Raw genomic sequence first — 12500 nt, forward strand, 5'->3', positions numbered from 1 at the left:
CTCCCTTACATTATAGCTTCATCAGTAATATTTTTGTAAATTGGTATTGAAAATCCCTTTTGGGATATACTAATAAATGTAATGTATTGTATTGTATTGTATATTATTAACAACTGGATCATTGGATAATGCAATGATAATGCAATTCGAGAGTTTTGACTGCTAAGCCATCATGGGTTATGAGCCATTATACCATGATCTACCACTGGCAAGCATATGCTTGATTTTTTGGGCCTTTTTATCTTTATTGTAGTCTAGTTTACCATATTTTGGGGGCGTTTTTAATAAAACAATTATTCCACTCGCGCTTGTTGGATATGAGATGATTATAGCCAACTCGGCGCTACGCGCCTCGTTGGCTATCTATCATCTCATATCCAACGCGCGCTCATGGAATAATTGTTAAGTATTGTATTGTTACTCCAAGGGGTTCCGTTCCCACTGAAATTGATCAAACGGCGATCCGGCATGCGAAGACGAGGAGGCAGCACTCATCGGTGTTGTACACCACCGTCGGACCGTCCTGTTGTGTCACATGACTGAACAACCGGAATCGATCGTCTGAAGCAGGATGAAGATCGATCATTATATACCCGTAGGGTCGTTGCATGCATGCATCAAAGAGTTTTAGGACGTGTCTCCATCGATCCGGAAAAGCTTGGAGGGGCAAGTCACGAAATCCAGCTTGATCCCTCGGATTCTTGAAGGCGATCACGTAATGCGAATTCCGCGAAATTGTCTTGGTAAATTTCCCGGGTGGAAACAGATCTTGACACAATTACAAGACCGTGATGTTTTGATGATGCGATTCACGCGTGAAGAGATCCAACAGGCGTTTGTCGTTGCCTCCTTCGTCCATGAGATTGTCCAAGACCAACACCCTGCCTTGGGTCGAACCAAAATATTGTTGAGGATCGTCGACTTCGGGTATGCCTGGGTGAAATTGGACCCCTTCGACGTTTCATGCTATCGAACCGCGGTTGCCACACGACATAACAATAATGGCACGGTCGAGCTATACCTCCTTCGAAGACCGTGCCTTTGGTCAAGAGGGCTTCGGTCAACAGTGTCAAAAGCAGCCCTGAGATCAAGCAGCACGAGGATGGTAACGTGCTGCAAGTTCATATTTAACAGGATATCGTTTTAAGATTGAATAGGCCTTCTCTGGTAAAGATTGTTAAAAATGTGAGCTTTCGAGAGAGAGTCTACTGTCTTCGACGGACAAACATAACTGATAACACGAAACGAACCGTTAAAACATTTAAATATAGAGAGTGATAAACATAAATTTTAAAAAACTGTAGAAAGAATGTTCGGAGAAATGCTAAAAGCGCTAAGATTAGTGTTTGTTTAAAAGAATGTTGTATTGTCTAGGGAGTGGGCATGAATTGTTGTCCATTTCAACAGTGACTCAAGTGTCTTTCTAATGCGACTGTTTCCTTTGTCAATAATCGTGGAGTTATCAATGGGAATTACATGATCAAAAGTCCTTTAGCACATTGTTTTATATTCCTGATATGTTCTTTCTTCCTGGTGCTGAATGATCTTTTTGTTTCACCAATGTAACTCCATGGACAAGATGCACACGGGATTTTGTAAACAACATTTGCATTGATCGTCTTTAGGAGGTCAAAACTTGGGGGCAGGGAATTCCTGTTGGAGAGTTTAATTAAGGACGGTGCCTACTAATTAACAATATTTTTGCCTCGGTGTGTGATTATGCAGGAAATGTAGATCTTAACAAATGTTATTGAAATCCAAAAGAAAATTGGGGGTAACCACGCATTTTTCAAAGATAATTCATGAATAATATTTGTAAAAAGCTTTAAAATACAAAGCAATGTATGGCGTTCTTTCTCAAATTGAAGCTTAATTATCTCTGAAAAATGCATGGTTACCCCCAATTTTCTTTTTGGATACCAAAACCCCATTTACACGACAGGAAAAAACAGCAAGGCAAGGATGAAAATTGGCAAGGGTAACTTTTACTCTAGGCAAGGCAAGGGTAATTTGTGTAGTGTAAACTGGCAAAGGATGCCTTACCGTACCAATTTAATTTTCGGTTTTGGGACCACGTTTAGAGGTTGACCCGTTTTTGAAGAAATCGGTAAGGCAAGGACGAAAACTGGCACCTTGCCCTTTTTAAAGAAGTGTAAACGTTCCCGCTTGCCTAGAAGCCAATTTCTGATCAATCTGCGCATGTTACAGCTCCACAACGCATGCTCAGAAGTGGTAGTAGATTCAAAATGGCGGAGAAAGGGAAGTGGACTGACGAGGAGGTAGGAAAGTTAATGGACTTTTGGGCTGAGGAAACTATTCAATTTTCCTTGGATAATGCTAAAACTCCGAAGGAGAAAACGTCAGTGTACAAGACTCTACAAATGCAACTTGAGCAACAAGGTAGGAAACCTAGTTTTTATACGACATTCACGGATCAGTCAGTGTCAATATTTCTGAGAATTGTTTATAGAAAATGAAATACTTGTATAAGACAGCGTCTCTTCTATTTTCAATAGGCGTCAAATGTGATGTAAAGGCGATTATAAGCAAAATACGGAAACTTCGTCAAAAGTATAAACAGGAGAAAAATAAAACAAAGAAGAGTGGGAGAGCTCGAGAGCAAACATGGAAATTCTTCGATAAAATGGACGGCATAATGGGTCACAGGGCTAACATTTCGCCACCTCTGGTCCTTGATTCAAGTACTGACCAGACTGAGGAAGGCAACATATCATATTCGGAAGATGTCAACATGCATCATGGTAATTCCATTTTGCTTTATCTAAAATTTATATGAAACTGTTGATTGGCCATGGGTATGTGCAGGGTGCACATAGACCATCATGTGAAAGGAGTAAGAGGTTCCTCACTTGCTTCGAGGGAGTAAGGATACTGTGGTGATGTACTTTTGTTTAATGATTTCATAGTTATGAGTGATGCTGAAAGTGATGGTGCTGTCGCGGGTGGAGGAGCTACCCCTCCTGTACAAATGGATTCACTTACTGGGGGTCCATCCGAATCATGTTCATCCACTACTCCAAGTACAGGTTCGAAGGCAGTCATAAATAAGGTACCCAGTGGGAAAGCACTACCAAAAAGCTGCAGCACCAAAAGGACTAAGTTGGAGAGATCTCTTGAGCTTCTGTGTGACAAGATGATAACCTCGGCAGCTTCAGAAATGGACAGGTACTGAACTTTGAACTTCACTATGTTCAAGCAAGCACAGTGTTGTTGAAAAGTGCTTGCCTTTGCTGAGCAGTTATTATTCCTTACCACAAAGAATGTAAGAAATTCATTGATGTTATTATCAACATTTCAAACGCCATACGATCCTGTCAGAGTGGCATAATAATAGCAACTCAGCTGAAATTATAGCAGTCTACTGTTTGCCTTGAAACTTGCAAAATTATTTCTTTGGAGTGTCAGATTTTGAGATTATACAAACTGTGGTTGTGAAGCTACAGTCAGGATTCTCAAGATCTGAGTTCTGTCAAGTCCTGCCTATGATATCAGTGCAATGTGCGCTTTGTTAGTTTTTACTAAATTATGAGATATATCTTCATATTGTTACATAATGGTCTTACAGAGCCTAAGAAATATGACACGTTTGCACAATTTCATACAACTCATGTGTGTGGTCATCAGTCGTTGAAATATTGTATCCAAAGAGGTTGTTTTTTTCTCCAAAGATTTTTCAAGATTGAAGAAGAACGGCACAAGCGGGAAATGGCATTACAGTTGGAGCAGACAAAGATAGAGGCCGAGAGGCGACGAGAGGAAAGGCAACACGAGTTAGCGGTTCTTCAACTCTTAACACGCAATGCATATACGCCTTCGACAAGCATGCAGTCATCAGCTGGACCTGTGGTATACAGTCCAACTGGGTATGATGATCCAGGCCAACGTGATAGCAGATTGTTTGGATGGGGCTATGGGACCATGGGTGGAGTAGTAGACGAAAGTGCGCGTTCATATTCGTCATCAGAGTCCAGCTACACACCGTTGTAATGAAAGGCTTTTTTTGCAAGTCACACAGTCACGTTTTGTTAAGTCTTTTACGTTCGAAATAGTCTAGGTAACTGCAAGTGTTTTAATATTAATTTTAAAAAGTTGTTTTGCTTTGTATTTAACATTTGAAAAAACGGTTCTCCACGGGATACTCGAAACCTTAGTTATTACGCACTTTACCAAACGAAATCCGGGTAATCCTTGACAGTTCGTGAACACAAGTCTTTTCTTCGTGAAAAAAATGACATTTAAAAGGACTCAACATATGTACACTGAGGAAACTAAATTATAGACATCAAGAACGGTATTATTGAGTAGCTTCATAAGAGTAATAAGCCTTCATCTGATTATTTTTCTCCTGTTTTCTTATGTTGTGTTTAACATTTAATTTCATTGCTAACAACGTAACTGACTGTTTCAATAAAGCTTCATTGACTCTTCTGTATATTTGACAGTTCAAGGTTTCGTCCAAGTTGCTAGGAATGTGTGCCCCTCTCGCAACAAACAATTTTTCAGTACACCAATTTTTTGGTACCATAAATTTCCATTACATTGGGTTGCAATCTTTTCTAGCATACAGGTTGTGACCCTGTTCCAATGTTCTCACCATCTTGAGACATAAAAAAGGTCTTAAATGCTGAGCGAATGTCTGTGGCATCGTCTCCTCCTTCAAGCTCATTTGGAGGTGACTGAGGCTGAAGAAGTGCAATTGTTCCATCCATCCAGTCTTCCAAGACTTCATTTTTTTGTAATTCACACATGTTGTGAAGAACACAGGATGCAGCAGTTAAGTTGACCACTCCAGGTACCTCCATATCTATCCTCTTAGAAAATCTGCGAAATCGACCCTTCCATCGCCCGAAAGTGTTTTCGACTGTCATGCGCGCTCTGCTCAATCTGTAATTAAACACCCTTTGGCTCTGGGGAGTGTTCGGGTTTTCAGGATATGCCTTCAAAAGCCAAGGCAGCAATGGATAAGCAGGGTCACCGAGTATGACAATCGGAACATCTTGATCCCCAATCCTTTCTCTAATATCTGGGAACAATGTTTTGTTGTTCCCTTTCTCATAGACACTAGAGTTCGACAAGATGCGAGCGTCGTGAACACTACCTGGCCATCCAATGACAACATCCCTAAAAAGGTAGTTACAGTCTACCACAGCCTGCATGATAACACTGTGGTAACCTTTTCTGTTTACATAGTCGATGTGGTCCTCCTTTGGTGCAATAATAGGGATATGTGTCCCATCAATAGCCCCAGCACACATTGGGAAACCCCATTTTTCTCTGTAAGTCTCAAGGATAGATTTCAGCTCGTCATTCTTTGGAATGTAAATTAATCTTCCCTGCGGACTTTTAATAATGGCACAAGACACATCTTTGATGGAATTACAAAGGAATGCCTTTGATACTCCAAAGAGGTTTGCAATCGTTCGGTACTCGGACGTAGAGGCGAGGTAGTAGAGTATCATTGCTAACTTCTTCCTCGCTGGAACGGCTTTTCGCATTGGAGTGTCATGTCTTGCTATTTCATGTTCGATTTCACCAAGAATAAACGTAAACGTATTTTTTGTGACACGAAAATTCTCATACCACTGCTGTTGAGTAAAGGTACTGTCAGCCATTCTAAACCAGTCATCTGACTTAGGATTCATCCAGATGTTTCGTTCCCTTGGAGGGTTAATCAGTGTTGACATCGCGAGCATGAAAAGCAACATTTTTTTCCTACGGCGGCCACGGTATCTCATTAAACGCTCTTTCCTCTTCAGTTCCTCACTTTTCTGTTTCTTTATTTCACGTTGTCGTCGTTTCTCTTCAGCCTCGTTTTTTTTCCTTAGCAAGGAGTTTACGAACATCAACAAGCTCGACGCCATGTTTAATTTGCAAGGTGCGCATGCTCTGTTACAATGTTAAGCCTTGCCTGGAGCAAAATAGCCTTGCCCAAAACAGCCTTAGCGAGGATAAAAAGATGTATGTGTAAACAATCCTTGCCTAACCAAAATGTTAGCTACCCTTGCCAATTTTCATCCTTGCCTTGCCGTTTTTTCCTGTCGTGTAAATGGGGTTCAAGAGTACTTACTAAGATCTACTTTCTCCGGATAGTTTTAAACCGCGCAAAAGTATTCCTGTATTAGTAAGCATCACCGATAGGAAATCCGAGTATCTCAAGTTGCGCAGAACGTATGCGCAATAACAATAGTAGGCACCGTCCTTAAATTGGTTTGTTAGTGACGTGAATGTCATGGATTTGCCTGAGTGGCTCAGTAATGCCTTTAATGTAGAGAAGGATCGCAAAGTTCTGTCGATTCGTTGGTCAGTCCATTTGAAGAACATAGTGACTTATTCCTTAGGAGTTGGTGATGTCGATGTTGAAGATTTCTTTCTTATAATACCAGAAGTGATTTTTGGCGGGTAACCATTAGACTGTAGTGCGGCGCTAATTCGAGCAGTTTCACGCGCCTGGCTTTACCAGATTTAGAATTAGGGAGGTTTAAGGCTCTGTGTCGAAGTGTTGCAGCAGCGCTAATTTTATGTTTTTTGTCGCGGTGAGAGTCAAAATCGAGGTATCTATCTGTAGGCTTCCGATAGACGTCAACATTGAGCTTCCCAGAATCGCGCGAGACGAGGGTGTCAAGTAATGACAACTGGTTATTGGGTTCATATTCGATGGTGAAGGAAATATGCGGGTCGATAGAATTCAGTGGATTGTGGAAGGAGGAGACTGCATCCTTTTTAATAATGCGGGAACTGCCGTCTACATAACGCTTCCAAACTTCGGCAGGACAGGAGTTGAATCGATTGCTGTTTCTTCGATTTCCTCCATACACAAGTTGGCCGCTACAGGGCTGACAGGACTAGCCATAGCACATCCATGGATTTGTTTATAAATGTTATCACTCTCTATATTTAAATGTTATCAATTATGTTTATCCGTCGAAGACAGTAGACTGGCTGCCGAAAGCTCATATCGTTAATAATTTTTACCAGAGAACGCCTATTCAATTTTACTATGATTAATCCTGGTAACGGATCCTCGATATTTTTAAGGATATCGTTTGTTACTTTCAGAAGCGCCCTTTCAGTGCTGTGGTTTTCCCTGTAAACAGACTGTGCAACCGGGTATAAGTTGTTACTAACCAAGTGTCTATGAATCTGGTTGAATACGGCCCTCTCAATGAGTTTTCGACAAAAGACAAGTTACTCACAGGGCGGAAGTTCTTAAATATGATATCAAGACCAGGTTTCTTTTCTTAATAGTAGGAAAACTAGAGCTTCTTTCCAAAGGTCAGGAAAACGTCCGGACTACAGAGAATTGTTGATAATGTTTCGCATTTGTTTACCAATGTGGATGGCATAGGGTCAAGAGGGCAGGATTTAAGGGCGGACTTCTGGCTGCGCTGTTTAACATCGCTAGCTGACAGCACCTTAAAGGCAGGGAACAATGGCACAGACTCAGCGAGAACAGCGGACGGAGTGTTATCTCCTAGCTTTAAATCAGTCTGATCGGTGTCGAACTGCGTAAGGATGGTTTCTATCTTCTGAACAAAGTATTTTGCTAAGTCGTTAGAAAACTGAGTTGCATTGTCCAGATGAGGTGGGAGACCATCATCCACTATGCGGTTGAAAAATCGCTGACTAGCACGGAATAGTTTTCTTTGATTACCACAGTGACTGTTCTCGTCTATAAAGTTACTGTAAAACTCCCTCCGAACCCTATTCATAAGACGGGTGGTAGCTTTACGTTTTGCTTTAAAACAGCAAGATCGGAGTCCAGTTGCGACTTCCCCCACTTCTTTTCAGCTTTCCTTTGTTCACGCTTCGCCTCCCTGATCTCCTTACTAAACCATGGTACAGGAGCAGGTCTCTCGACGATCGTCCTTGTCATTAATAATGGAGCATGTTTGCATCCAATGCAGCTTTCAGGGTAGCATTGTAAGATTTTACGAGTTCCTGAAGTTCATCTGATGGATTCCGGCATAACTCAGAAGCCAATTCCTCATTGAGGGAGTCTGCGTTAACTAAGTGCAGTCATCGCGCAGAATGGTGCAACACATCCGGGACCTCATCTACGCACGAAGCGCTAAATTTGAAATGTCACCGCCAGCCAAAAGCCTCCTAATACAAGGAAAACGAGGGGAAATGGTCAAACGTGGTGTGCATTTTATTGCAGTGCGTGAAAGTTAACCTTTTCAGCGGTTGAGTTTACCCCGGAATTTTCAGTAGACCTATCTTGGCCTTGGAAAAGTAGTATAAAATCAGCTTCTTTACATTTTTTTGTCTTTTTAGTATGGAAGAAATACTCATTAAAAATTCATAACGAGTTTTCTTCTTGCTTAGGTACTTATTTGTTAAGGTTTAGTGGGCACAAAACAAAGCCTTAAATCTGAACTAAACATGGGCGAAATTTGGAATTAACAGGACGTGTGAAAATTGTACCAAAACTATGATTTCCAGTAGCTGTTCCGTAAACACGAAAATGAGCTCTGAAAATCACTTGTCCTAAAACCCCCAAGACACTTTTTGGAGCAACAAAACTCCGGCCTCAAGAACAACGGGACTTCCATTTAACTACTGATCCTTTGTTCTCGCATCGGTGGACACTTGCCACACTTATTTCACTTATGTCCAAGTTTGCACGCAAATGCGAAAATTGCGAATTTTGCGAAAAATCACAGAAGACTGAAAAGCTAGACAACATAAATCCCCCACAAGAGTTGCGATTTTTGCGAAAAATCGCCAAAAATCGCAGGACACTGAAAAGCTACAGAATACTAGTCGCTGACAAGAGTCGCGATTTTTGCGATTTTAACAATTTTTGCCAAAAATCGAAAAAATCGCAGAACACTGAAAAGCCAGAGAAGACAAGCCTCCCACAAGAGTTGCGATTTTTGCGATTTTAACGATTTTTGCAAAAATTGCGAATTTTGCGAAAAATCGTTAAAATCGCAGAACACTGAAAAGAAAGCGAGTGTTGTGGTTGCAAGCAGATCTACTTTACATTCACAAACAAAGTCAAGAATGTCCGCTGATTTATTCGACACAGATCGTGCGCACAGTAAGCAAAAAGAAAACGGGAGGTTGAAATCCAGAACCAAAGGCAGGCGATTAACGACAATGAGGTTGGACTAACACAGAGAACGGATTTCAATGTATAAATGTCTATTTTTGAAGCGTTATTGCCGGCTATTTAAACGTATTAAGTCCAAATGAGTGGTACAGTATGCCAACACAGGCAAAGAACTTTCGATTCGGAGAAACGTTTTCTAGGCCGTACTTTCTCTTTAACCGCAATCTCGACCCCAGAGTTCTTCTCTTGACTGAGAGAGGACGAGCTCTGGGGAACCCTGAAAAAAATTATCTTCTCATTGGTTTTCGTGAAGAATAATCAAAAGCGTCTCTAATTGGTGCATTCGTGTTAGCACGAGGAGCGAGCAGGCGCAGTAAAGTTCAAATAGCCAATTTTTGGCTATAAGATCCCTACGGCGCATGTTCTCCTAAATAGAGTTTCCCAGAGCCTTGGGTCTACCCTAGGCTCTGGTGACGAGAATGCTTTAACCGTTTCTGTCACCGTTGACATCGAAATTTGTTACGACAATGATTATTGGTTGAATAAAGGCAATTGAAAGTCCTTTTAGAATATTAGTGGCTTACTAGTAAAAAACATCAAAATGAAAGCCTTACATCGGAGACTTTGTTGCTCTTTGTTGCTCTAGTCTTAGCACGGGAAAATTTGTGACCCATTTAAGCCTGCGTTAACTTCATTAAATCTTCAGGATAGGAATTTTACAGTATACAACTTCTAAATACAGTTTTCAGTCGTGTAATAAATCTCTTATTGACCAAGCTTGCTCGGGCCGTACTGGGAGACTTTGTACCCTCAGTGCGCTCGGTCCGCACTATCAAGACCTCGGGCCGATATTCTCCCAGTACGGCTCTCACCCTAGGTCAATAAGAAATATATAGTATACCATTTTCACTCATTAATTATGCCGCTCATTGTACGGCGTGGTTGAGTTATGGGAAAAGATTGTGGCCGAGGCATTGAGCGGCTGGATGAGAAAACACTGGCTGTGTATCACGTCGCCGAAGGGGAGGGGGGTGGGCAGAAAATCCCTCCAGACTTACCGGCTTGCGTATCTCTTTCGAAATGCCGCGAATCTACGAAAACAGATCTTTAAGTAAGGAGGTATTGCACGTGGTAATTCATCACTTAATTATGCATCGCGCAATCCACAAAAGGAGTTACGTAACCCACGCATTATGGAATTCCGCGGCATAAACATGAGTGAGAATAGCATTAATAATTAAAAATTAGACCCGTAGCCCGCAAGGGCTACAGGTCAATAGCCCGTTCGGGTTTGCCTCATGGGCTATTGACCCGCGGCCGTTGAGGGCGAAGGGTCTAATTGCTTTAGTATCACCCAACTAGTCGAACAGAAAAGGCAATAATAAAGTTAGCAAATGCAAGTTAAGGAAATATTTATTTGGGAATAAAACAAAAGAAAGCGTCACGCTTTTCGCTACTCGAGGACTATTACTAATAGTCCTCTAGTAGCGTAGCCAATCAAAATTCAGGATTTGCATTAGTCCACTAGTTCGGTGATACTAATGTTTATTAAAAACGACCAATTTCGCTGCGGTTGTACTGATGTTATGCGTGAAGGCATGAACCTTTGCAAATTGTGGTCATAGATCCCTTTATTAAAGAACCCAACTCATGAATCTTTTGCCAACGGCCTTTCTTTCTCGCTCTAATTTTTTTTCCAAACCAGATATGTCTTACGTTTTATGTTTATTTTTATTTCCTTGATTAAAGGAAGAAGAAGAAGAAGAAGCCCCAAGGTAAAAGCTTTGTTGAAAAAATAATGAAGTATGAATATTGATGAACATTTATTACCTGTCGAGTGCCTCTTTTTTCCTGTTGGTAGTCACAAATGTGCATACCCCACAGATATTGAATTAAGCTCCGCTCGGATGAATCCAATCTACATTATTTCTAGATCGTGCTTCGTTCTTGTGTGAACACTATTTTGCATAGAACGAATACTCCAATCGACATGCTTCTTCCGAACCAGTTTGTTCAGTCGTTCCCTCGACGTAGAAATGAGATAACATTATAGCCTTCAACGGCAAAACAAAATGAAAAATGCAATCAAGTTTTTAAAAAAAAATAGCTATCGTCGTCATGGGGACTTCTCAGTGGCTCCCCATTCAAGTTCTACCCCATTCGAATTGACAAATCAGCGTGTTGTGCATCAACGATTGTGATCTTTGTGATGAATTCGCGACTATCTTGTCGAACTTTACAACACTTGAAAGAAAAAAATTTAAAAGAAAACTAACAAAACCCCGGTGTCTCGCTGTCATTTTGTCACAGATGTATCCGTTGTTCGTCAGTTGTTCGTAACACGCAAAATAACTTTGATCACAGGCGACCGCTAAAATCGATGTCACTTTCGATTTTGCGATTTTACTTGTACAACCAGAAGTACGATAAAAGAATTAAATGTAGCAAAAATCTCCCAAAATGTTTTCAGCTGATGGTAACTTTTTTTGTTACATCCATTTAGAAATCACCGGGGATCCTTGCAATCTGGTTGGCTCTCACCAGTTCGATTTATTTCCAAATCGCACTTTTTTTTGCTCTGAATCGCACTATTTCCTCAGCCAATGAGAAAGGAACAATAAAACAAAACAACTAATCAGATTTCGAGGCTTGTTTAAGGTAACCAATCAAATTGCAGGAAAATGAAAGACCAAGAATCCATTGTGTAGCGAATTTTGCAGCTTTTGTTCCTAACTGAAGCAATAAAATAGTGGCAATGACTAAAATCCTATTTTAGAGATTAAATAATTATTGTGCGATTTCTAAATTGATTTAATAAAGTGGTAATTGAACTTTGCGACGTGCAATTTTGGTCTGAAATCATACTTGTGCGCTCGTTCGATTTTGAAATCACATGTATGATTTCAGACTAAATTACACTCTACTCAATTCAATTTTTATTATATATTCGCGGCACAAAATTTATGTTGTTTTCATGTCACAAATTTTGTTGCTGATGGCAAATTGTTTTATTCTCGATCGACATTTCCTGAAAATGCTCTGCTTAAAAACTGTATGTCACTGTTTATTTACTTTTGCATCAATATTTGTTTTGTATAATGCAGGATTAGGCTAACAAAATCTGTTCCTTGCTTGGTTCGCATTTTCGAGCGTTAAAAGAAAACTTTCGGTCGAATGTTTCTTACAAGGTGTCCCATTCAGATACTAGGGAGCTTAAGCACGCGCGTTTTTTGAGACTTGGACGGCAACCGGAAAAGAAAATGTCACGTGCGAGGACAGTGGTGTCTCCCAGATTTTTATACTAATCATCTCTAATGGAGAAAAGATATTTAACTATGTAAATGTTGTTGTGTTAAGACAAGTTAAAAAGGGAAAACATCTCACTTCCGGTTGCCGTCCGCGTCTCAAAAACGCGCGTGCTTAA

The 12500-nt window shown here is 40.7% G+C and overlaps 1 protein-coding gene across 1 annotated transcript in view; it reads left to right on the forward strand.

The window, feature by feature from the left end:
* The window catches only part of LOC138046864 (latrophilin-like protein LAT-2), a 64339-nt gene that overhangs the window by 18111 nt on the left and 33728 nt on the right, over positions 1 to 12500 (forward strand). The window contains exon 4 of the mRNA XM_068893443.1: positions 10826 to 10851. Coding sequence (XP_068749544.1) covers positions 10826 to 10851 — 26 coding nt within the window. The remainder of the gene's footprint in view (positions 1 to 10825; positions 10852 to 12500) is intronic.

This window comes from Montipora capricornis, chromosome 4 (assembly GCF_036669925.1).
Source record: "Montipora capricornis isolate CH-2021 chromosome 4, ASM3666992v2, whole genome shotgun sequence".
Taxonomy (NCBI): Eukaryota; Metazoa; Cnidaria; class Anthozoa; order Scleractinia; family Acroporidae; genus Montipora; species Montipora capricornis.